The sequence below is a fragment of the Gigantopelta aegis genome, chromosome 1 (assembly GCF_016097555.1).
Source record: "Gigantopelta aegis isolate Gae_Host chromosome 1, Gae_host_genome, whole genome shotgun sequence".
Taxonomy (NCBI): Eukaryota; Metazoa; Mollusca; class Gastropoda; order Neomphalida; family Peltospiridae; genus Gigantopelta; species Gigantopelta aegis.
This window is the reverse complement of record NC_054699.1, coordinates 2,191,793-2,219,180: the sequence shown is the minus strand read 5'-3', so window position 1 is coordinate 2,219,180 and position 27,388 is coordinate 2,191,793. Positions and strand designations below refer to the sequence as shown.

The window sequence follows — 27,388 nt, the reverse complement described above, 5'->3', positions numbered from 1 at the left end:
GGTAAGGTGTACAAGGGTTGTCAGTTACCATGCTTAATAGCATATTTTGTGGTAAGGTGTACAAGAGTTGTCAGTTACCATGCTTAATAGCATATTTTGTGGTACGGTGTACAAGGGTTGTCAGTTACCATGCTTAATAGCATTTTTTGTGGTAAGGTGTACAAGGGTTGTCAGTTACCATGCTTAATAGCATATTTTGTGGTACGGTGTACAAGGGTTGTCAGTTACCATGCTTAATAGCATATTTTGTGGTACGGTGTACAAGGGTTGTCAGTTACCATGCTTAATAGCATATTTTGTGGTAATGTGTACAAGGGTTGTCAGTTACCATGCTTAATAGCATATTTTGTGGTACGGTGTACAAGGGTTGTCAGTTACCATGCTTAATAGCATATTTTGTGGTACGGTGTACAAGGGTTGTCAGTTACCATGCTTAATAGCATATTTTGTGGTACGGTGTACAAGGGTTGTCAGTTACCATGCTTAATAGCATATTTTGTGGTACGGTGTACAAGGGTTGTCAGTTACCATGCTTAATAGCATATTTTGTGGTACGGTGTACAAGGGTTGTCAGTTACCATGCTTAATAGCATATTTTGTGGTACGGTGTACAAGGGTTGTCAGTTACCATGCTTAATAGCATATTTTGTGGTACGGTGTACAAGGGTTGTCAGTTACCATGCTTAATAGCATATTTTGTGGTACGGTGTACAAGGGTTGTCAGTTACCATGCTTAATAGCATATTTTGTGGTACGGTGTACAAGGGTTGTCGGTTACCATGCTTAATAGCGTATTTTGTGGTACGGTGTACAAGGGTTGTCGGTTACCATGCTTAACCTTTAGACTACTGGATTAATTTTTAACAAAAACCACGTTGAGTGGGTACAAGTTTATAATTTTTACTCACATATATTCACTTAAATGTTTCATAAATACATGAAATAAAGTTCATATATGAATCGGTAAGTATTATTTTCGTGTCTTTTTTTGTAATTTTTATTATTTTAGATCGGCTAATGGTGATTAAAATTAGGCAAAAAATCGAAAAAGTTGCGTTTACTTACGGGCATTTGTGGCCAGCTGTCCAGTATTTATGTCCATTATTCCCGATAACAGTGGTTTTCTGACCAGAATTTTTTTTAAAACCCGAACTACGATTCATATTGCAATATTTGGTAATTTTCATTGTTGGTAAAACGATCAAATTTATTATCAAATTAGCTGTTACAATCAGCTATCGATCCCTGAAAATGACCGCGACGTGCCGCCATTGTTGTCAAGCGAAAATACTTGCCGAAAACCACTTTTTGAACTCAAAATTTCAAGGCATTTTCAGTTGAAAAAATCAAAACAAAAACCACCATTTTGAAAAAAAATCTTTTTTCTTTAATTATATTTCCGTTTCCGGTGAGTGTCGTGTGCAAAACGGCGGGAAATATGAATTGGGGAATGCACTGTATACAGTGTACAGTATATCGACTGACGTGACGTCGGGCGAGATATCTCGCCTGCAGTAGTCAGAAGGTTAATAGCGTATTTTGTGGTAAGGTGTACAAGGGTTGTCAGTTACCATGCTTAATAGCGTATTTTGTGGTAAGGTGTACAAGGGTTGTCAGTTACCATGCTTAATAGCGTATTTTGTGGTACGGTGTACAAGGGTTGTCAGTTACCATGCTTAATAGCGTTTTTTGTGGTACGGTGTACAAGGGTTGTCAGTTACCATGCTTAATAGCGTATTTTGTGGTACGGTGTACAAGGGTTGTCAGTTACCATGCTTAATAGCGTATTTTGTGGTAAGGTGTACAAGGGTTGTCAGTTACCATGCTTAATAGCGTATTTTGTGGTAAGGTGTACAAGGGTTGTCAGTTACCATGCTTAATAGCGTATTTTGTGGTAAGGTGTACAAGGGTTGTCAGTTACCATGCTTAATAGCGTATTTTGTGGTAAGGTGTACAAGGGTTGTCAGTTACCATGCTTAATAGCATATTTTAGTGCCTGAATGTTGTTTTATTTTCCTTAAACACTTTGAGACGTATGTTGTTGTTTTATTTTCCTTAAACTCTTTGAAACGTATGTTGTTGTTTTTCAGTCGAAACCAGCTGACGGTGCTGCCACCCTACATGTGTCACCTGCAGATGTTGGAGGTGCTGATCGCGAGCAATAACAAACTCGTGTCACTGCCGGAGGAAATCGGCAAACTCGAGAAGCTCATGGACCTGGTAGGTTACAGGGTTTAATCACTTTTGTGCCCATCTCTAAATATGCAATATGGACATATCAGGGCTTCTAGAATTTTTATAAAGTCAACTATCCATGGGATCAGTGATTTTAAACATTTACTAGCCATGATTAAAAAATAACTAGCCCTACTTTACTTAAGTTAATGCAATTTTACTAAATAATGCTAAACATTGGATATGTCACCTAAAGAGAGAGATATAGCTTAAAAACACTAACATTGGGGGTGGGGTGTGGGCAGGATATTCATATTTAAAAAATAAACTTAAATGCAACATTTGACTTTTTTTTCCCACTAGCCGTTGCGCATGGCAATAGTAGTTATTTACTAGCCCAGTATTGAATATCACTAGCCATGGGAGTGGGGCTACCATAATCTAGAAAGTAAAAGGTAAAATTTGTTTTATTTAACGACACCACTAGAACACATTGATTTTTTATCTTATCATCGGCTATTGGACATCAAACATATGGTCATTCTGACTGGTTTTTTTAGAGGAAACCCGCTGTTGCCACATAGGCTACTCTTTTACGACAGGCAGCAAGGGATCTTTTATTTGCTCTTCCCACAGGCAGGATAGCACAAACCATGGCCTTTGTTGAACCAGTTATGGATCACTGGTCGGTGCAAGTGGTTTACACCTACCCATTGAGCCTTGTGGAGCACTCATTCAGGGTTTGGAGTTGGTATCTGGATTAAAAATCCCATGCCTCGACTGGGATCCAAACCCAGTACCTACCAGCCTGTAGACCGATGACCTAACCACGACACCACCGAGGCCGGTACCATAATCTAGAAGCCCTTGACATTCTATGTATGAAGCTCATACAAAATAAATTAATTCTGCTTCATATAATTTGAGTCCTACAAATTACAATGCTGTCTTGTAAGAAACAGTTTTGCTTTGTTTAACGACACACCATTAGTGCACATTGATTTATTAATCATCCGCTATTGGATGTCAAACATTTTGGCAAGCACAATTAGACTGGTACCATTGTGTTCTGTACATATCACATTAATTTGACCGTAAACATAAAAACCTGTCTGGCGAGTGACCATGTGAGTATTTCTAATTTGAAAAATATGTCATAGTGTTTAAAAACTAGGGTCTGCCACTTTAAATATGTCGTAGTGTTTGAAAACTAGGGTCTGTCACTTTAAATATGTCGTAATGTTTAAAAACTAGGGTCTGTCACTTTAAATATGTCGTAGTGTTTAAAAACTAGAGTCTGTCACTTTAAATATGTCGTAGTGTTTGAAAACTAGGGTCTGTCACTTTAAATATGTCGTAGTGTTTAAAAACTAGGGTCTGTCACTTAAATATGTCGTGTTTAAAAACTAGGATCTGTCCCTTTAAATATGTCGAAGTGTTTGGAAACTAGGGTCTGTCACTTTAAATATGTCGTAGTGTTTGAAAACTAGGGTCTGTCATAGTGTTTAAAAACTAGGGTCTGTCACTTTAAATATGTCGTAGTGTTTGAAAACTAGGGTCTGTAACTTTAAATATGTCGTAGTGTTTAAAAACTAGGGTCTGTCACTTTGAATATGTCGTAGTGTTTAAAAACTAGAGTCTGTCACTTTGAATATGTCGTAGTATTTGAAAACGCGGGTCTGTCACTTTAAATATGTCGTAGTGTTTAAAAACTAGGGTCTGTCACTTTAAATATGTCGTAGTGTTTAAAAACTAGGGTCTGTAACTTTAAATATGTCGTAGTGTTTAAAAACTAGGGTCTGTCACTTTGAATATGTCGTAGTGTTTAAAAACTAGAGTCTGTCACTTTAAATATGTCGAAGAGTTTAAAAACGCGGGTCTGTCACTTTAAATATGTCGAAGTGTTTAAAAACTAGGGTCTGTCACTTTAAATATGTCGTAGTGTTTAAAAACTAGGGTCTGTCACTTTAAATATGTCGTAGTGTTTAAAAACTAGGGTCTGTCACTTTAAATATGTTGTAGTGTTTAAAAACGCGGGTCTGTCACTTTAAATATGTCGTAGTGTTTGAAAACGCGGGTCTGTCACTTTAAATATGTGGAAGTGTTTAAAAACTAGGGTCTGTCACTTGAAATATGTAGTAGTGTTTAAAAACTGGAGTCTGTCACTTTAAATATGTCGAAGTGTTTAAAAACTAGGGTCTGTCACTTTAAATATGTCGTAGTGTTTAAAAACTAGGGTCTGTAATTTTAAATATGTCGTAGTGTTTAAAAACTAGGGTCTGTCACTTTGAATATGTCGTAGTGTTTAAAAACTAGAGTCTGTCACTTTGAATATGTCGTAGTATTTGAAAAACTAGAGTGTCACTTTAAATCTGTCGTAGTGTTTAAACACTAGGGTCTGTCACTTTAAATATGTCGTAGTGTTTGAAAACGCGGGTCTGTCACTTTAAATATGTCGTAGTGTTTAAAAACTAGGGTCTTTAACTTTAAATATGTCGTAGTGTTTAAAAACTAGGGTCTGTCACTTTGAATATGTCGTAGTGTTTAAAAACTAGAGTCTGTCACTTTGAATATGTCGTAGTATTTAAAAACTAGAGTCTGTCACTTTAAATATGTCGTAGTGTTTAAAAACTAGGGTCTGTCACTTTAAATATGTCGTAGTGTTTGAAAACGCGGGTCTGTCACTTTAAATATGTCGAAGTGTTTAAAAACTAGGGTCTGTCACTTTAAATATGTCGAAGTGTTTAAAAACTCGGGTCTGTCACTTTAAATATGTCGTAGAGTTTAAAAACTAGGGTCTGTCACTTTAAATATGTCGTAGTGTTTAAAAACTAGGGTCTGTCACTTTAAATATGTCGTAGTGTTTAAAAACTAGTGTCTGTCACTTTAAATACGTCGTAGTGTTTGAAAACGCGGGTCTGTCACTTTAAATATGTCTTAGTGTTTGAAAACGCGGGTCTGTCACTTTAAATATGTCGAAGTGTTTAAAAACTAGGGTCTGTTACTTTAAATATGTCTTAGTGTTTAAAAACTAGGGTCTGTCACTTTAAATATGTCGTAGTGTTTAAACACTAGGGTCTGTCACTTTAAATATGTCGTAGTGTTTGAAAACTAGGGTCTGTCACTTTAAATATGTTGTAGTGTTTGAAAACTAGGATCTGTCACTTTAAATATGTCGTAGTGTTTGAAAACTAGTGTCTGTCACTTTAAATATGTCGTAGTGTTTGAAAACGCGAGTCTGTCACTTTAAATATGTCGTAGTGTTTAAAAACTAGGGTCTGTCACTTTAAATATGCCGTAGTGTTTGAAAACTAGGGTCTGTCACTTTAAATAGGTCGTGGTGTTTAAAAACTAGGGTCTGTCACTTTAAATATGTCGTAGTGTTTAAAAACTAGGGTCTGTCACTTTAAATATGTCGTAGCGTTTGAAAACTAGGGTCTGTAACTTTAAATATGTCGTAGCGTTTGAAAACTAGGGTCTGTAACTTTAAATATGTCGTAGTGTTTAAAAACTAGGGTCTGTCACTTTAAATATGTCAAAGTGTTTGAAAAACTAGTGTGTCACTTTAAATATGTCGTAGTGTTTAAAAACTAGGGTGTGTCACTTTAAATATGTCGTAGCATTTAGAAACTAGGGTCTGTAACTTTAAATATGTCGTAGTGTTTAAAAACTAGGGTGTGTCACTTTGAATATGTTGTAGTGTTTAAAAACTAGGGTCTGTCACTTTAACGAATGAAATGTTCTCTTCCAGGACGTGAGCTGCAATGAGATTTCCCACCTGCCTGTACAGATCGGTGATTTAGCCTCTCTGAAATGTCTGAACATCAGGAGGAATCTTTTAGTGGAGCTACCAATAGGTTCGTATCATACACCAATGCATTGTCCAGCAACTGTATGTGTCTGTTACTTCTCTTAAGCAGGGGTGGGAATTCTCCTTGGATCAGCTGTTTTCCTCTCATGAAACATTGCGTTTCCTTGCATTTTAATTGTCCTTTCTTCCAAAATGTGTTGGATGGCACAGATTTTAACCTAGGATTTCAAGAATTTCCGGGACCCCCCTAGATTTCCTCTTCTTTTTTTTACAGTTCACCGATTCCCACCCCTGCTTAAGGTTTATTTGTGGGAATGGGTGTAGGGGGAACATATGGGCGAAGCAAAAATGTTTGTTTTGTTTAATGACACCACTGGAACACATTGATTTGTTAATCATCATCTATTGGATGTGAAATATTTGTCAATTTTGACATATAGTCTTAGAGAGGAAACCCGCTACACTTTTTCTATTAGTAGCAAGGGATCTTTTATATGCACCATCCCACAGACAGGATAGCACATACCACAACCTTTGATATACCAGTCAAGATGCACTGTCTGGAATGAGAAATATCTCAATAGGCACACTGACGGGGATCGATCCTAGACCGACCACAAATCAGACGGGCACTTTACCACTGGGCTGTATCCTGCCCTTGAGGGTAGCAAAGGAATTCTGGTAGGACGGTAATGTTGCTTGTATTGGAAGATCACAAAGGCCTTACGCTCAAAGGGATTTCAGCCGTTGAGCTCACATTTAGGTGCTTGTAAACTGAGATGTAAGGCAGTCCCGGCAGGGGGTAGAGGATCATTTTGTTACGCCATCGACTACAGGCAGGTACGTACAGGGTCTGCAGCCCGGTACCGGCTTCAACCCAGAGCAAGTTTTTAAGGGCTCAGTGGGTAGGTGTATGGCCACTACACCTCTTCTCTCTCACTAACCACTAACCAACTAACAACTAACCCACTGTACTGGACAGACAGCCCAGATAGCTGAGGTGTGTGTGCCCAGGACAGCGTGCTTGAACCTTAATTGGATGTAGGCACAAAAATAAGTTTTATATCGAATTATATTACTCTTGGGTTTTGAAGCTACATTTAATAATGGTACCAGATACAGCACTCGGAAGTTAACAATGGCACTGATGACAAATGTCACAGTTGAGATATAGATGTAGGTTTCATTAATGACATTTTCTTGCCACTATATAATAATTACTGCCAACAGCACCACACGCAACAGTGATTTATTTTACACTTTATTTGTAAATATTTAGACTAAGTGTTACAATCACACACACAAAAAAAGTGCTGTAGTCGGACAAAATATGATACAGTTTCCTGTAATAAGACATTTGTGAAACTGCAAGAACTGGTGTTTTACAAGAAAATGTACATTTGTTTTATGTTTGATACACATATTAAATGTTACAGATTATGATACCATTAATTGATACTACTTTGTTTGGAACCCAATAGCCAATGTGTTTTTTGTGCTGGCATATCATGAAACATCCATCCATCCATCTGGCTGTCCATCCATCCATCCATCTGGCTGTCCATCCATCCATCCATCCATCCATCCAACCAACAAACCAACCAACCAACCAACCAACCAACCAACCAACCAACCAACCAACCAACCAACCATCCATCCATCCATCCATCCATCCATCCATCCATCCATCCATCCATCCATCCATCCATCCACCCATCCATCGAACCGTCCATCCATCAAACCAACCATCCACCCAACCATCCGTCTATCCAAATCATCCATCCTTCCAATTCATCCTTCCAATCCACCTATCCATTCATCGATCCATCCATCTGTCCATCCTTCCAATCCATCCTTCTAATCCACCCACCTACCTACCCACCCATTCCATCCATCCAACCCATTCATCCATCTGTCCATCCATCCATCCATCCATCCATCCATCCATCCATCCATCATTAATACCATTACTTAATTTTTTGTTTTTTTCCTCAACAGAAATTAGTAAATTAAACCTCAGGAAGTTGGACTTCGCTAACAACAGAATAGAAAAAATACCAACAGTCTTTCGAAAAATTGACACATTGCAAGAAATAATTTTGGAGAACAACCCACTTTCCATACCTCCTGCACACGTGAGTAGAGTCCAGTGGTTATGGTTTGAAAATCGATGGTGAACAAGAAACTGCTCTCCTGAAATTATGTAGGAGAACAATTGCTCCCGGTGTAAGAATTCACAGTCATTTTTAGTAAATATATTAACGATATCGGCGTGTGATGAGCAGTTTTTTGCCCACTTGGAAATAGTTTTACGCGAACGGGAGCAATTGCTCATGTCAAACCTTAAGGAATGTGGGTCACATTTAACATTAGGGTCGTACAACACCATTTACTTTAATCTGTATTGCAATACAATTTCCAAACATATGTATCAACAGGACTACAGGCCTGCTGTGTTTATGAAGTATTCTCCCTTGTTAACTTCCATACTAAAATTAGCCTAGGTTGACCATGAATATTTTGAGTTATCCACCCTTGTGCCAGAGCATCACCTCTGGCTGTTATATAACTGGCAGCATACTGGATGCATAGTTGTTATCATTTAGTAGTTAAATGACAAGTAACTTCAAAACAATGGGTTACTTAAATAATTGTAATCATAATTTTTTTTTTTTTTTTTTTTTTTTTAAGTTTTTTTTTTTTTTTACAGAATTCCATATTATTGTGCTACCTAAAAAGTGATCCTGTCTGTTCTTTGATGAAATGTTTTTAGTAAACTTCTTCTTTTCAATACCCTGTCAGTTTTCCACAATTTTTTTGTTCAAGATAATTTTCATTCCTGCATTTAATTTAATCATTATTCCTTGGAGAAAACGTCCCATCTTTCAGTTACTTTAATAGCTGTTGAACTGTGGACTGCATTTTTTATTCCAAGAATGTCGATCATTTGTGCCGATCTGTGGAATTCTATTGATTACAAATAGCAATTAGAAAAAACCTTGGGAAAAAAAGAGTGCGAGTAATCTTGTATTTATTCCTCTAATTATTTTCTGTTCTCACTTTAGAAGCCAATAATACAGATTTAACACTATTAAAAACTGATCATTTTGAAAAATCTATGAAAATGATGTAAGTGACTGCTGTAAATATTATGTTTTAATGATATTTTCTGATAATGACTATAGAATAATCTTTTTTTTTTCCTTGCCTTTATGAAGTAAAAAGACAAGCTACATGTGTATAGATATTACTTTTGCAACAGTCAACTTTTGCGTTAAATTTTTTTTAAAGTTTTTTACGTCAAGATCAGTTTCTCACAAACTGTAAGTCCTAGATCAGTGAAACTTGGTTTATAGTTGCACCTGTGGATTTTCATCACAGTGTTACGAAAACATTTATGGTAGGCAGGACTTAATTCCGCAGAATTCTTGTTTTTTTATTAGGAAAGTTGACCGCTTTGTGCACCTGTGGAATTACTCTGATTAAAATAGTTTTGACGGGCGCGAGCACTATCACACCCGTGAACCCCCGTCAACTCAATCTGACGGGCGCGAAATAATGCGCCCCTAAATTGAACAAATCACGCTTGTGTTGTTTGTTTTTTAACTCCGCCATTTTAATTGTTTATTGAATCCAATCCACAACGCCACAAATCTTTCCATTCTGTTCACAATGAACTTCCTAGAATACTTTTTACATATTGAAACACGATTGGTTGGTTATCTTTACACTGAGCCAATCAGCTAGGAGTTCACTTATTATTAAGATCTCGTCGGTTTTGTTTGTTTAATTTCGTACAATGCACGTAATGATCGTGAAATGTATTTATACTGTCGTCGTTTTGATCACGTACAGGAAAAATAATAGGCGCGTTGTCCAATATATATATAATGTTTACTGTATAATGTATAATGTTTATAAATGTTGATATCACAGTAAATGCGTACACAAACAAAAAAGTAATTTAGTAAAGCAGGTTTTGTTTTCGTTAATAATATAGCGATGTACTCGTAGACATTTCTACTTTCTGTTTCACGATATTGCCACGTGATTTAAAGCAAAGGACATTGCCCTTGGTAGAGTCAGATTTCTAGTACATGTGATCGGTTGACAAACAAACAAACAAACATACACCGATTTTTTTTTTCAAGTCAGTAATTCGAATTTACCGAGTGTAAAGCATGTATATTTTTAAATTAAATTTACATTAGGGTGGTTATGTTGGGTTTTTTTTGGGGTTTTTTGTTTTTGTTTTAGTTTTTATGGGTTGCTATGATTCGAGTTAGTAGTATAATAAATGACGTGTTAATTACAGTACACCGATAATTAAAGTTAATCCTTTTTGTAAAAATATATATTTATAAAAATTGTAGTAAGATATATTTGTGTAGAAAGCAATAGATGTTGACATTATCTCGGTTATGACATTATTATTATTATCATTTTTAAGTAGAGAATTTGAAGGTACATGACATATATTGTGATATCATGATAAATGTGATAACCCTGTGCCATGTGGTTGTTACACTTTTAATTTCTTTTTAGTTTAAATGATTTACAAATAGGCCTACTGACATTATTTTTTGTGAGTGTTTTATTAGATATTTTACAGTTAGAATTCTTAATAGCAATACCATAGTTGTTACAATGTCAATTCACATTCATATCACAGGTTTGTGTCCATGGAGAAATCATATCATTTTACGATGAAGATTAAAAATATTGTACTTGTTTTAAATAAAACAGAATAAACACAAACAAATCAGTTTAAATTCTTTATTCATAAATAGTCAACAGATTATCATGATTCAGAATTTTAATGCAACATAATATGCATATAATACATAAGAAATCGATAAATGTTGTGTTCATGCTGTTTCTTTTTCTTGTGAAAGACTGCAATGGCCCATTCCTTCATCTTTGAGAACAACTATCATATTAGTTAAATTAGGATATTTATTTTGAAAACACAAAACATTAACTCTTAAGATATTTAATTTAGAAAGCATTACTCCTCACACTTAATAATGTTCATGGGTGCAATTTCTCTCGGTCTCTTGCCTCTAATTCTGATTATTTTGAGGGGTACGATTTTTCCCTCCTCTGCATTTTGAGGAGTGTCATTTCCACTCCCCTCGTAAGCATTTTGAGGAGTGCAATTTTTAGCACTCCTGGGTTTTTCAAAAACAAAGTTCTGATTAATTAAAAACAAATTTCTTCATATTTGCTAATGCCTTTTGCAGGGCATGCTATTTGATGTGATCAGTAATTCTGGTTATGTGTTGATTATACAACTTCAGATTGACACAAACTGCCAGTTGGTAATGTGGTGAATCCCTTACACTTTCTGAAATTATTAGTTGCAAACTTCAGACGATAAGTAATTTGAATACAAGTTTGAGATAATTAATAAAGTTGTGCAGATATCATTAACGTAACCAAACAGTCAGTTACATAAAATTTCAACATCATATCCCCTGTTACTGAATGATGGCCTATATTTGATCTTGGTGGAATGGTGATCGATTTGTACACCATTGGAATTCTATCTCATCCTCCCCCACCCCTAACCCCCAATTTAAAAATATAAATTAGAACTAGCAGTGTCTATGAATGTTTTTGAAGTTGACTCAAGTTTTATGTTTCATTTGTATACTTACCATCAGGGCTAGCTCTGCCACTCACCAAATTTGCCAATTGCGAATTTCAGGAACAGTTGGCAAATTTTATTTTAATTTGGCGAAAAAAACCTTTTTTTGTGATAATTGATATTTTGCTGGAAAATAGCTATAGATTTTGTAATTTTGAGATAATTTGTTGAAAGTTTCTGATCACCCAGAGCTAGCCCTCCCAGGGCCCGTGCTTATAAAGCTTTTAGAGTCTAGACTCCATCTCTAATGACGTCACACACACACAATTTGTATGGCGTTGTCGTGACATTACTGTCTCAGACTCTATTAGAGTCTCGAGTCCAGACTCCATCTCTAATGACGTCACACACACACAATGTGTATGGCGTTGTCGTGACATTACTGTCTCAGACTCTATTAGAGTCTCGAGTCCAGACTCCATCTCTAATGACGTCACACGCACACAATTTGTATGGAGTTGTCATGACGTTACTGTCTCAGACTCTATTAGAGTCTCGAGTCTAATGACGTCACACGCATACAATGTGTATGGAGTTGTCATGACATTACTGTCTCAGACTCTATTAGAGTCTCGAGTCCAGACTCCATCTCTAATGACGTCACACGCACACAATTTGTATGGCGTTGTCATGACATTACTGTCTCAGACTCTATCAGAGTCTCGAGTCTGGACTCTAAAAGCTTTATAAGCACCAGGCCTGATCTTTGTTTGACACCCAAAAACTGATGTGTATTTGTGTGCTGGGGTGTCGTTAAACATTCATTCATTCATTCATTCATTCATTCGATTTTATTTTTCAGATATGTACCAGAGGTCGCCAACACATCATGAAATTTTTACAGAGCGAAGCGATTAGAGAAGACCGTAAACGTGGTATTCTCAATGACACGGACATGAAACGTCTAGTCAGAAAATCACTACCTCCCCAGCAGTAAGTGATTAATGTCAGATTTCTGTTTCTTTTTTTGTTAAAGCCTACCGCACATGAGAGCTGTCAGCTGAGCAAAACGTTACTTGAGACATCGTGCTGAGCTCATAGCTCTCGTATGCGTGCAGTTTTGCTGAGTTTATTGTCTTTCATGGTCGTTAAGAAAATGTTGATCTTGTTTGATATTTTTGGCCACGTGTGCAGGGCTACTAGATTATGGTAGCCCCACTCCTATGGCTAATGATATTCAATGTTGGGCTAGTAAATAAATACTATTGCCATGCCTGGCAGCTTGTGATTTTTTGTGTGTCAAATGTTGCAGTTAAGTCTATTTTGTAAATATAAATATCCTGACCCCACCCCAACCCCCAATGTTAGTGTTTATAAGCTCTATCTCTCTCTTTAGGTGACATATCTGATTATTACTATTATTTAGTAAAATAGTTTTAACTTAAAAGTAAAGTAGGGCTAGTGAATTTTTAATCGTGACTAGTAAACTTTTTAAATCACTGATCCCATGGCTAGTGGATTTTAAACACATTCTAGAGTCCCTGCATGTGGCAAAAATCGCAACATGTGCGAGCTATGTGAGCCGTCAGCTGAGCTTAATTTTCCAACAGACCAATAGAAACACGAAAATTGGGTCGGAGTGGCGACAGTCATATGCAAGCTAGCGCAGAACTTGGCTCATTGTGTGCGGTGAAATTGTTACGAACTATCAGCTGAGCATAAAGTCTAAAGTAACAGTTTTTCTCAGCTAATAGTTGTCATCTGCGGTAGGCTTAATGAAAGTCTAGAAATTCTGTTGCATTACTTTTCCCATACATGACGGTTACATGAATCCATTTACCACATCCAGTAGAAAATAATTAAATTTCTGTTGCATTCATTTTATTTTAACGTCTTTCCATTGTTCCAGCTGTAGCAATGTTAGTTTGTTAATTTCTCAATGAACGTAAAAATAACGCCAGAGAATGACATCTGATGATTTCACTTTATATTGGTATTTGTTTTTTTGGAGTGTTATTGCTTAAGAACCAAAAACTAATTCAAAATAAAAAAATACAAACTTTTAGTGTTATTATTAATAAGTATGTTTCAAATTTAATTATAAAGATTATCTGTTATTTCTTTTATTTTCATCAGATAGATTGCGGGTGAAATAACAGACACTCCTTAAATACAATTTCCATGTCATAGTAATAATACAATTTCCATGTCATAGTAATAATACAATTTCCATGTCATAGTAATAATACAATTTCCATGTCATAGTAATAATACAATTTCCATGTCATAGTAATAATACAATTTCCATGTCATAGTAATAATACAATTTCCATGTCATAATAATAATACAATTTCCATGTCATAGTAATAATACAATTTCCATGTCATAATAATAATACAATTTCCATGTCATAGTAATAATACAATTTCCATGTCATAATAATAATACAATTTTCATGTCATAATAATAATACAATTTCCATGTCATAGTAATAATACAGTTTCATGTCATAGCAATAATACAATTTCCATGTCAAGGTAAATAGAGCATATTTCATGTTTTTTGTCAAATATGATTTATATCTCATTGAGTGAAGTTTGCAATCGTATCTCACGAGATATGTGATATGATTGCAAACTTCATGAAATTTTCTATTTATTATATAATTTTTGGCAATTTACCTTTATTTTTAAAATGCCAGCAGCAAAATAGTTCCGTCTTTCTTACAGTGAAGATAACACTTTCTACAGTGACGATAACACATTTTAGAGTGAAATAGTGAAATTTTCACTCTAAAATGTGTTATTATCACTTTTATTTCACTGATATTTTAAGATATTTCACTAAATGTTACATAATAATAATCATTATTTATTAACATCAGTAAAGTGGGATGTAGCTCAGTAGTAGAGTGGTCGCCTGAGGTTTCATGGGATTAATCTCTTTCAAGTGGATTCTGAATTTGGGATTTATTCTCCAACTCTCCCCCTCATCCATACCAATACCTCACAACTGGTATATCAAAGGCTGTGGTATGTGCTCTCCTGATTATCACAAAGTGTCTATAAAAGATCCCTTGAAGTTAGGAGATGTGAAAATGTATTGGGCCCATTAGGGAACATGTATTGCTTCATGAGTACTCTTCACAGTTGTAATATTTGACATGTATTGCTTCAGGAGTACTCTTCACAGTTGTAATATTTGACATGTGTTGCTTCAGGAGTACTCTTCACAGTTGTAATATTTGACATGTATTGCTTCAGGAGTACTCTTCACAGTTGTAACATGTGTTGCTTCAGGAGTACTCTTCACAGTTGTAATGTTTGACATGTGTTGCTTCAGGAGTACTCTTCACAGTTGTAATGTTTGACATGTATTGCTTCAGGAGTACTCTTCACAGTTGTAATATTTGACATGTATTGCTTCAGGAGTACTCTTCACAGTTGTAATGTTTGACATGTGTTGCTTCAGGAGTACTCTTCACAGTTGTAATATTTGACATGTATTGCTTCAGGAGTACTCTTCACAGTTGTAATATTTGACATGTATTGCTTCAGAAGTACTCTTCACAGTTGTAATATTTGACATGTGTTGCTTCAGGAGTACTCTTCACAGTTGTAATATTTGACATGTGTTGCTTCAGGAGTACTCTTCACAGTTGTAATATTTGACATGTGTTGCTTCAGAAGTACTCTTCACAGTTGTAATATTTGACATGTATTGCTTCAGAAGTACTCTTCACAGTTGTAATATTTGACATATGTTGCTTCAGGAGTACTCTTCACAGTTGTAATATTTGACATGTATTGCTTCAGGAGTACTCTTCACAGTTGTAATATTTGACATGTGTTGCTTCAGGAGTACTCTTCACAGTTGTAATGTTTGACATGTATTGCTTCAGGAGTACTCTTCACAGTTGTAATATTTGACATGTGTTGCTTCAGGAGTACTCTTCACAGTTGTAATGTTTGACATGTGTTGCTTCAGGAGTACTCTTCACAGTTGTAATGTTTGACATGTGTTGCTTCAGGAGTACTCTTCACAGTTGTAATATTTGACATGTATTGCTTCAGGAGTACTCTTCACAGTTGTAATATTTGACATGTTTTGTGTTCTCTTCTCACTTCAGAACGTCGGATGAGCTGCGCAATATGCTTGAGTCACCGGAGTCTCGATGGAAACGGCACACAGTGTTGAGCAGTGACTCTGGATACAGCACGACGGACAGCATAGAGAAATGTGGCTGGTCTGAGGTAAGTTGGATACAATCAGGTAAACGGGACAATAATATGGCTTACAGAAAAATATTGCCTTTAGAAAAATATTGCTTGTCAATGTTATTTGTAGAATCTTGGGTTCTATAGCAGAAGAAAAAATGGTTGAATCTTATTATGATGGAAAGTATTTAAAAAAAAAAAAAAAAATTATTTTATTTTTTGTTTAAACCAAGTCTGAACATTTCCAGTCTTTTGAAAATCTGTACCCACCCTCTTCTCCTTCATTTCTTTCTGAAGACTGAGTTTTTAGTTATTATTTTTATTGTACCGACACTTTCCAGCACCCCCACCCACCCACTCACCTTTCATGACTCAAAACAGTACCATCCCAAAACCTACTCACCCATGTTGACTTTTCATGCCTCAGAACTTTTGTGTAAAGGTTTACTAAAATGACACATGCGAAAGATCTTACCACCCTTAGAAACAGAGTTTAATCAGCATCTATTGTGTGTCCAACCGGTGTCCCACGTCTCGTATATCAAATGCTGTGGTATATGCTGTCCTGTCTGAGAAGCTGCATAGAACATATCCCTTGCTACCAATTGAAAGGAGTAGTCCATTGTGTGGTAGCAGTGGGTTTCCTCTCTCATTATCTGTGTGGTCTTTAACCATATGTCAGATGCCAATTAACCATAATTAACATGTGGTGAGTGAGTCATTAAATAAAACATTCCTTCCTTTTATTCCAGCCTTAATTTTCTGTTAATAGATCCTCTCTGTTCCTTCCCACCCAACTTATTATCCTTCTGTCCCCGTTCCTTTAAAAAACCTTCTCTGATGAGCTGTAATATAACTTGTGCATGTTTGCGGTAAAAGGGATATATGTAATAGGTTACATTTGGCAGTAGTGTGCATGACTTTCATTTCGGTCGGTGTTTCTTTAGTTCAGTATTTGTGTGCAGCTGTCTGTTCGTTATTGTTTTTGCACAAAGACTTACAGAGTTATCTTTCTTGTTGAAACACTTTGTAAGCCTGAGTCTGAGAAATAATTTTGTTAAAATGAAAAACCTGGATATTATTTAATCGACAGCTATTAGGTTTCAAACATGTAGTAATTCTTACTTTTGGTATAAAGAATTAGAGAAGAAACCTTGTGCTGCTCTTTCTGATCAATTAAGGTCAGGGTACTTTATAATTAATACACCCATATGGATGATATTCAATCAGCAGCTATTAATACACCCATCCGTCCCAACCAGTGCTGCACGACTGATATATCAAAGTCCATTGTATATGCTGTCCTGTCTGTGGAAAAGTGCATATAAAAGATGCCTTGCTGCTAACAGAAACATGTTGTGGGTTTCCCTTGAAGACTGTGTCAGAATGACCAAATGTTTGACATCCGATAGTCGATGATTAATAACGAAATGTTTAAATCCTACTTTAGATTTTAGTTTGACTTTGTCAGTGATAAGACAGAACTCTCATTAGCAACAAACAAATTTTATGCACTTTCCCACAGACAAGAAACTGGAACTGGAAGAAGTTAACATGCACATTCAGAGCAAGCTGTTGTAGCGCATGCCTGTCTTGGGCACAAGAGCTGTCCTCGACTGGCTCCTCTGTCCAGGACAGGATAGACAGGATAACACACCATGTCATTTTATAGACCAGGTACAGAACACTGGTTGGGATAGGAAATATACCAATAGGTTTTTTTTCAAAAGCATTGTTCTGGAATCATTAAATTGAGGTGAGGGATTGCAGGTGACCCCACTTTCTGGTTTGGTTTTGTTGGGCTTTATTATGGTAGTATAATTGGTATGCTAAATATTATTTTCATTTTGCATGATGTTACTGGTATGTAGATATGTTGTTTAAACCAGTAAGTAAAACTGGTAAATTGTAACACTTGTCTCATTGTGTTTTATTTTGTTTTTATTATAAATGTGTATCTAAGCATATAGACTTAGTTGTGTAATAATTTTGGCTAATTTGGCTAAGAATTTCAAAGAAAGATTGCAGTGTTTCAAAAACCACAATTAAAATTAAATAATTTAATTTTCTTTATGTCTATATCCTTGACGACAATCTATTGGTCGAACGGTGCTTACTTTTTTACATTATCATATAATGTGCACATTGTGGTTTTTTGTTAATAATTGCATGAACCTAAAAAAGTGGTCAATTCCTAATTAAAACCCCCAAAACATTTAGTTGGCCAGCATTAAAAATAAAAAGGAAGGAACATTTTCAATAAAATAACTATTACCAGTATGTGAGAATTGGTAACAAGGATCTTTCTTTGAAAAAATGTCTCTTTTTTTTTTTATCATTTATAAGTTTATTGTATGCCAGTTTTACATTTTTAATTTCTTCAGTTTATTAGCATGCTGTTTTTGCAATTACAATATAATTACATATTTATATGTATTGACATTTTAGTTCTTTGTTATCTCCCACCCAACAGCACCGAGCACTTGCTTGTTCCTGTAAGAATTTATCTAGTTTTGTGATCTGTCTTTTGGCCCCTTGTTGCATGTTTTTATGCATTTTGCTAAAATAGCAATTAAATTCCTCTCAGATTCAAAGAATATTCTTATCTGTCAAAAGATTTGAATGTTTGTTTTTCTTTTTACTTTGGTACAAAAATATATACATGTATATATATTTTTTTTTATTTACTAAATCAGTCATAAATACATATTTAAAAAAATAAATTTGTTAACACATGAATATTTACATTCAAATTGGCTTGTGGGAAATTCACCAATCTTAGAATAAAATACTTAATTGGGGTGTTAATGAATTTTAATGTCTTATAGCTCTTCTTTGCATGGGTTTTTTATGCATTTTGTTAAAAACAGATAAATATAAATCCTATTAATCGTCAAAAATATTAATCTCTGTTGAGAACTTGTATTGCATACAGTGTAAATCAAAAGAAATGTGAACGACTTTTAAGCATATTTCTACAGCTTTTGAACACAATACTTTGTTGACACTCCAGTTAAATTTTGTCAATCATACACAGTAATTTGAAAAAAAGATAGAAAAACCCCCAAATGTGTAAATGTTTGTTGGGTACTCCAATGTGTAAATATTTCTTGCAGGAATTGTACCTTTTTTGTTTTGTTTATTAACACCTGAACATTCCACTTTAACATGTTTAATAGAACTAAGACTTTCTTTAATCAAAGTTCATAGATAAAAGGGACCCGAAAATTCCACTTAACAAATTTAATAGAATTTTGCTTTGTATATTCAAAGTACATAAATAAAGGGATGTCAAAATTCCACTTAACATATTTAATAGAATTAAGGCTTTCTATAAAAAAAAAAGGGAAAAAACCCCCATCCCACTTAAAAAAAGCAACCAGAAACAAAAACCTGTTAAAAAAACATTAAAATATAAATATATACATATATATACATTTCAAACAGCCAGTTATTAAACATCTATAAAGTGAAGTGCTGCTGTGATGTTGGGAGGAAGATACAAACAAGGAAAAAAACAGTCAAAGATAATAGTTTTTGTTTTATTTGAGTTAATTGTGGTGTGTCCGTTTTTTCCACCCCCACTGACAGGGAGCGTCGGAGTTCGAGGAGGCTAACCCTCTGGCCATTAAGGCGGCTGAAGTGGTCCGAGAGCAGAGACACGGACGAGACCTCGGGCTGCATCGCCGGTTTGCACCAGACCCCTACCATAAACTGCCGTTAGAAAACCAGGACATGTCAGACTTGCCCCTACCTCCACCTCCCCACCATCCACTCTCCCCACTCGAGGAATCCCCACCCATCACCCCACCTACCCCTGTGGCCCACGTTTCAAGTTCGTCACTCGAGGATCAGTTTACGAGGGTTAGTTGGAATCAGTTTACAAGAATATATTGTTTGCCCATTTTGATTTGTTTACGACTTTTCTGCAGACCTCTCTGTGAATTTTTTTTTTATAGAAGTGAGTAATTTCTCCCCGAACTTGGATCATGAGGAGACATTTAAGTTATTACCATATTAATATGAATATAAATTCACATGCTAAAGCCGTAAAGGGAGATAAAAATTACTCCTAGAACAAGTCATAAGGAAGTGATGGGGAGTGAGAGTTATAGCTCCCATTAAATAGCGAAGTCTGGTTCCTGACTAACGACTAAAATTAAATATTAAGTACGGTATACTGTTTAGAATATTAATGTTTGAATATCCACGGTTTAACTTCCTAATGTTTTTAGCAGCTCAAATTTCATTTTACATCCTAATAAAGCTCAATCCCATTGTCTCGAACCCAGTCGGTGCTCAAGAAAGTGTTTGACCCAACCATTCAGTCAACATCGTGTAAATGTAACTTGGGACTTTGTTTTTGGCTCGAGCATTGCGGTGTATTAACCCTTCCGAGTTCGACACAATGAGATTCTACTGTATATAATATTTTTATACATTATTTGGAGATAGAATACAATTTGGGCTACTACAAACATTAGAACGACGCATAACCCCTTGTATATCCAGACAACGATATTCTAAACAAGAAAATGTATTCAATACCTAATTTTAGTTGTTAAAAAGAACATTTAAGTGGGAAATATGTTACACTGGCAGCCAATTCGGGACAGATCCTTTAACCGTAGTGTCCACTTTTTAATAGTCACCTAAAAAGAAAAGAAACATGCATTTTGTTACTTGTGAAGTTGATTAACTTTGATCGTTGAGTGGTTATTTGTTTATAAATGTATTGTTTTTCTAGTATTAAAATCTAGTCCGTACTTAACAAAGTTTCCTTCTTTGCTTTTTACACACACTTTGCTTATTTGTATATTTGTATTTAGATATTATTAGTTTGCTTTCAGTGTTTTTGTCCTAGCACACTAGTTATTGATTTATTTATTTTAAATGTAGAATACTAGTGTTTTATTAGTAGGATGCTACCATATCATTCCTTTCCATGTTTTTGCTTCACTCAAATCTTTATTTAAAAAAAATAACCCTGAATATTACAAATTAAATTAAATGTTTTGATTATTTAGCTCTTGAAATGTATGTTTAGCATCAAATATCTAGTTTCTGTAATTGTTTATACTGAGATATGAGAAAATATGAAATGAGCATGTTTGGCCGTCTTTAAATCCAAAATAGCTAACCTAAAACTGCATACCAAATTAAATGCAATTTAGGATTAAACATTTTCTGTTACTTTTAAATGCTGAACAAATATGAACACCTCCTCAACATCCCCCCCCCCCCCCCCCAAAAAAAAAACCCCACCCCAAAAACAAACAAACCCTATTTATTTTTGTGTACACAATATATAAATGAAACAAATACTAACCTACAATGAAATAGTTATTAATCAAATAAAGTTATCTCATATCAAGACTACACCAGTCCATAAACCAAAATGGTGACCATAACGCTGTAAGTGTCGTTTTCTTACTTTGGTATGTATTACAGTTTTATTTATTTCTAAACAGATTTTTTTTTTTTAATTGCACACAAAAATTGTCTCCTTTTTTTGTATATCCAAAACACTTTTACGTTTCTTCTTACGTCAAACCAAACCGAAATTATTTACAAAAACCCCCACATTTTTATAGGAGGATAAGACAGACTATAGTTATCTAATTTTATTTGACTTTAGGTTTAAATTGTCTACTTACTTATCTAATTTTGTATCACTTAAAATAAAAAAATTTCATTCATGTGTAGTTGTAATTATTTCATTCAGGTTTAAATTGTCCATTTAGTTGTAGCGTGTAGCAACACAAATAAATAACTTGTCAGTAAATTCCATAGTATAAATAAGGCATTCCCCGTGGGAAGGACTACAGAATACAATTAGATAAATATATGGATTACTTTAAATATAAAATGAGATAACTGGATGAATTTGCACGTAAATGTAAATCTACGACTAAACCACAAGTTTTATTACTATTATAGTGCAACAAATATAGTTAGAGTACACATATGTCATTTTCTTTTGTCTTTAAAATGCTCCATCTTCCGTACTGATGTAATTTACTGCGTAAAATAGATGCCAAATACACATGTAAATGTATTCCTGATATAACTGCTAGTCGCAGATGTAAACTTACAGTGTTCTGTGAAATAGGCCCCAGGGCCCTGTTCCACGAAGTGATTTTAGCCCAAAGATTACCTTAGGCGCATAGCTACCCTATGCATTTAAGTTGATCTTAGGGCTAAGATTACTTCGTGGAACGGGGCATAGATACCTAGATGGACAGTTTAATCCTCACAAGTGAATATTTGCTTTGCCAGGAGCTGCAGCGCCAGAAGTTGGAGTACGAGCGCCGTAAGAAGATGGCCGAACAGCTGCGTCTCCAACAACAGGAGGACGATGAGCGAGAGGAGCGGCGACGCACGGCCGTCAGACTGCAGGAGGAGCAGCAAGCTGTCATGGAGCGGCAGCGCGATGACCAGCAGCGGCAGATGGAGGAGGCCAAGATGATGGAGGAGGCCAAGCGGCAGGAGGAGGCCAGACAGCAGGAGGAGTTGAGGCGGCAGGTAATTAGTTTTAATGTATACAAATTGATGGTAATTAGTTTTCAGGAGGAGGCCAGACAGCAAGAGGAGTTTATGGCAGGTATTACTTATAATGTATAAATTGATGGCAGGAGGAGGCCAGACAGCAAGAGGAGTTGAGGAGGCAGGTAATTACTTATAATGTATACAAGTTGATGGCAGGAGGAGGCCAGACAGCAAGAGGAGTTCAGGTGGCAGGTAATTACTTATAATGTATACAAGTTGATGGCAGGAGGAGGCCAGACAGCAAGAGGAGTTTAGGTGGCAGGTAATTAGGTCTAATATATACAAGTTGATGGCAGGAGGAGGCCAGACAGCAAGAGGAGTTGAGGAGGCAGGTAATTACTTTTAATGTATACACGTTGATGACAGGAGGAGGCCAGACAGCAGGAGGAGTTGAGGTGGCAGGTAATTACTTTCAATGTATACAAGTTGATGGCAGAAGGAGGCCAGACAGCAAGAGGAGTTGAGGTGGCAGGTAATTACTTTTAATGTATACAAGTTGATGGCAGGAGGAGGCCAGACAGCAGGAGTTGAGGCGGCAGGTAATTACTTTTAATGTATACAAGTTGATGACAGGAGGAGGCCAGACAGCAGGAGGAGTTGAGGCGGCAGGTAATTAGTTTTAATATATACAAGTTGATGGCAGGAGGAGGCCAGACAGCAGGAGGAGTTGAGGCGGCAGGTAATTACTTTTAATGTATACAAGTTGATGGCAGGAGGAGGCCAGACAGCAAGAGGAGTTGAGGTGGCAGGTAATTACTTTTAATGTATACAAGTTGATGGCAGGAGGAGTTGAGGTGGCATGTAATTACTTTTAATGTATACAAGTTGATGGCCAGACAGCAGGAGGAGTTGAGGTGGCAGGTAATTACTTTTAATGTATACAAGTTGACGGCCAGACAGCAGGAGGAGTTGAGGCGGCAGGTAATTACTTTTAATGTATACAAGTTGATGGCAGGAGGAGGCCAGACAGCAAGAGGAGTTGAGGTGGCAGGTAATTACTTTTAATGTATACAAGTTGATGGCAGGAGGAGGCCAGACAGCAGGAGGAGTTGAGGTGGCAGGTAATTACTTTTAATGTATACAAGTTGATGGCCAGACAGCAAGAGGAGTTGAGGTGGCAGGTAATTACTTTTAATGTATACAAGTTGAAGGCCAGACAGCAGGAGGAGTTGAGGTGGCAGGTAATTACTTTTAATGTATACAAGTTGACGGCCAGACAGCAGGAGGAGTTGAGGTGGCAGGTAATTACTTTTAATGTATACAAATTGATGGCCAGACAGCAGGAGGAGTTGAGGTGGCAGGTAATTACTTTTAATGTATACAAGTTGACGGCCAGACAGCAGGAGGAGTTGAGGTGGCAGGTAATTACTTTTAATGTATACAAGTTGATGGCCAGACAGCAGGAGGAGTTGAGGTGGCATGTAATTAGTTTTAATGTATACAAGTTGACGGCAGGATGCAGCCAGACAGCATGAGAAGTTGAGGCGGCAGGTTTTAATGACTGCTATATCAAAGGCTGTGATATGACACTTTACACAGTTAATGATAGCCACGGCCAACAGTCGATGATTAATTAATCAATATGATCTAGTGGTGTTGTTAAACAAAACAAACTTTAACTTTATAACACTATTGTTACTTATAGGAAGAAATTCGGCTGCAAGAGGAAGATGCCCATCAGAGGGAGGAAGCTCGATTGAGGGAAGAGCAAAGATTAAAAGAAGAACAGCGGCAGAGGGAGGAATCTAAGAAAGCTGATGCTGGAAGACGCGCAAAACAAGATAATAAGTATGTATTATTATTTAATTGTTTTGTTGTTTCCAGCTAAAAATTGTAATTAAAAATGTTACAATTTTAAGTTTGTGTTAACATAACTTTTTGTCTTGTTAATACTAAAATTGTTAATTAAAAAGTTGTAATCATTGATAAAGATAATAAAAAGCTTATGTGTATGAATAAACTGATATCAGTGGTTAATGTTTCAAATGTTACATAAAATTTTGTATTTAAAAAAAAAGAGTTAAAAATAATCCATATTAATTAGGAATTCCTATTTTAACATTTATTATTTTATATTTAAAATTTGTTGTAATTATTTTGTTCCAAGTTTTTTGTTTTCTTTCTTCAGTGTTACAGCTCATATTTCATTTTTTTAATTATTATTATTGTTAAGTTTTGGTGTATCTTTGCAATATTATGTATTGTATATAAAACTCCAGTGGTCATGTATTTATATAAAAATCATATAGCTGAGATTTGTTTTTGTGTAAAACGTAAAACTAGGTTTCATCCATGTTCATCTAAAGACCATCCAAAGGACTTACAAAATGTGACCTTAAAATGGCTTGAATTACAGATGCCCTTTATAACAGATCTTTATAACAGATGACCTTTATGCAGAGCGAGGTCAAATACATGTGTTTGTATCTGCAAGGGAGATAATTTAAATTTGCACTATCATAAAGAAATAATTGTTACACTATGGGCCACTGATGGCTGGTTTGACTGTAGCCTAGTTGTTGATATGCAACACAGTTTGTTATCTTCGCTAATCTTGATTTGTATAGCACTACTGTTCATTCTACACATTGGCTGCTTAGAGAATAGTAGTGTAATATAAACCTTGGTAAATAACGGCCATGATAAGATTTAGTCATTTTAAAATTTTATTAGTAGAATAGAATATAGCTAGTCATTTAATATTATCTCTATAAAAGAAATTCTTTCTTTACTACTTGCATAACATTTCAAATATTATTATATTCAGATGACATACCTTTTGCTTTTCTAGTACAGTAAAGTATATCATTTAATATTTGCAAAAAACTTTTTTTAGAAGTGTTAGGTGTAGTAATTTAATTTCTACACATACATGTATGTCTCTGTCTGTCTCTCTCTCTCTGTCTCTCTCTCTCTCTCTCTCTCTCTCTCTCTCTCTCTCTCTCTCTCTCTCTCTCTCTCTCTTGCTCTCTTTCTGTCTCTGTGTCTCTCTTTGTTTCTCTCCCTCTCCTCTCTCTCTCTCTCTCTCTCTCTCTCTCTCTCTCTCTCTCTCTCTCTCTCTCTCTCTCTCTCTCTCTCTCTCTCTCTCTCTCTCTCTCTCTCATTAAAGATTATGAAATATTAGCATAGTATTTATTTTATGCATATAAAAGACATTTTGCATTACATGCATTTAAGTAATAAATCTAATATTTCCAATATGCATATTAAAGACACTTTGTCTTGTCACTGCACAAACGCATGCCTCTCTAGCCTAGAGAATAAGCTTGTATATACACTTTCCATTAACAAGGAAGCCTGCCACTCGGTTGAACCCTCGCCGACACACCGTTACCGTAGATACTAGCAAGAAGAGGTATATATACACACCACATATACGTCGCATAGCCTTTTGTTAGGTGGAGGGTTCTTATTGCCTACTGCTTAATATAATTAACATTTTATACTACCACGGTTTGTCAATTTTCATTATCATCCGTTTTAGTTGTGATATATTTTTACCCCACTTTTTACCCCACTTTTATAAACAAAAAAATTGTTGGTTGTGTGCAGTTGTTAAAGATTTTTTACCACATCTTCTCCCATCCCTTTTCAATCATCAGGGCCCTGATTTACGAAGTGATCTTGGCGCTAAGATAGCTTCAAAACAAACTGGGCCCTTAATTGTTTATGTATTTGTACCAACCTAGCATAGAGGAGTTTTAAAGAATTTGGGTGGTGGTCGCAACACTAGAAGAGAAGGTGAGGAATAGGTTATACAAGCGATAGAAATGAGCAGCAATTTTCTCTAGTCCACCGGACAAATGCATTTAGAAATCTACTTGTCTGCCAATATGTTCACTTGTCTAAATAAGTGGGTTTTTTTTATTCAAGTGCAAGGATGATGTTTTTGATTGTTCAAAATAAAACTGCACTGAACATTTTTACTTGTCCACTGGACATCCATAGAGGTACAATACAATTTGTTTGTCCGAGCAGATTTTCACTTGTCGGGACAAACGGACAAGTGTTTATTTCGAACACTGGTTATAATAGCACATCTTAACAACACTGTTAAAATGGTGATTACACTTAGTTATGGACCGTCGTCTTATTGTAGGTCATGAGATGAGCGCATAGCTAAACCACAACCCAGATTTCTGTAATTATCAGTGAAGATAGTTGTTTAATACAAAATGATTGCTCAATTCTCTATTAATTTTTAGTGGTCTCATTGGGTATTTTATAAACAAATTAGGATGTTTTAAAAACCAGTACTAATTAATCAGTCGATATGTGATACCGACAGATATATGTATCTTTCATATATTTTTAATATTATTATTTTTAAAAACCACTTTAAATGCTTTTTGTTGTAAGGTTTGGGGCATTTTTGATACATATAGATAAAAAACGTAAAGATATAAAAAAATATTAATGATATTGAAATTGACTTTTCTGTGGATTTTGCTATTAAGCTTTTTACCCTCCAGCTTTGTGTCGCGGTATTAGTAAACTATATACATGCAGTGGCTTTATATAACATCCAGTACATGGCTTAGCTTTTATGTGTGGCTAGTAGTCTTAATAACATATACAATGTGTTACTTGTGCTTTTTACTGGATTTTAAAGTCAGATTTGTGGTTATTGTACAGGTGGCCTAATATACAGTATTTGTGGCTCTTTTGTGGTTACTACATTCAGTTATAGTTTTTCAGCTTTTATGGTGTTGGGCATAATAATAGTATATACGTATTGAGTTTATAGTTTAGTTAGCAACAGCAGAATGTTTTCACAATTAGATTGATGGATTTACTTTGGTTTTTGTTTGTGCTAGGATGCATCGGTTAATTAATTAATCCATTCTTTCATGAATCCATTCATTCATTAATCCATCTATCCATTAATCCATTCATTCATTCATTCATTCATTCATTCATTCATTCATTCATTCATTCATTCATTCATTCATTCATTCATTCATTCATTCATTCATTCATCCATCCATCCATCCATCCATCCATTCATCCATCCATTCATCTATCCATCCATCCTCCCATCCACC

General features: G+C 35.6%; 1 protein-coding gene across 10 annotated transcripts in view; it reads left to right on the top strand.

The window, feature by feature from the left end:
- Window positions 1-27,388, top strand: part of LOC121369111 (leucine-rich repeat and calponin homology domain-containing protein 2-like) — a 139,321-nt gene that overhangs the window by 63,345 nt on the left and 48,588 nt on the right. For 7 of the 10 annotated variants that reach the window (XM_041493991.1, XM_041494024.1, XM_041494009.1 and 4 more), the window contains exons 3-11: window positions 2,091-2,220; window positions 5,927-6,032; window positions 7,985-8,121; window positions 12,439-12,569; window positions 15,707-15,830; window positions 19,386-19,658; window positions 22,074-22,319; window positions 23,989-24,131; window positions 25,636-25,698. In XM_041493991.1, the coding sequence (XP_041349925.1) occupies window positions 2,091-2,220; window positions 5,927-6,032; window positions 7,985-8,121; window positions 12,439-12,569; window positions 15,707-15,830; window positions 19,386-19,658; window positions 22,074-22,319; window positions 23,989-24,131; window positions 25,636-25,698 (1,353 nt within the window). The remainder of the gene's footprint in view (window positions 1-2,090; window positions 2,221-5,926; window positions 6,033-7,984; window positions 8,122-12,438; window positions 12,570-15,706; window positions 15,831-19,385; window positions 19,659-22,073; window positions 22,320-23,988; window positions 24,132-25,635; window positions 25,699-27,388) is intronic. The other 3 variants (XM_041494042.1, XM_041494000.1, XM_041494033.1) reach the window with 2 other exon arrangements.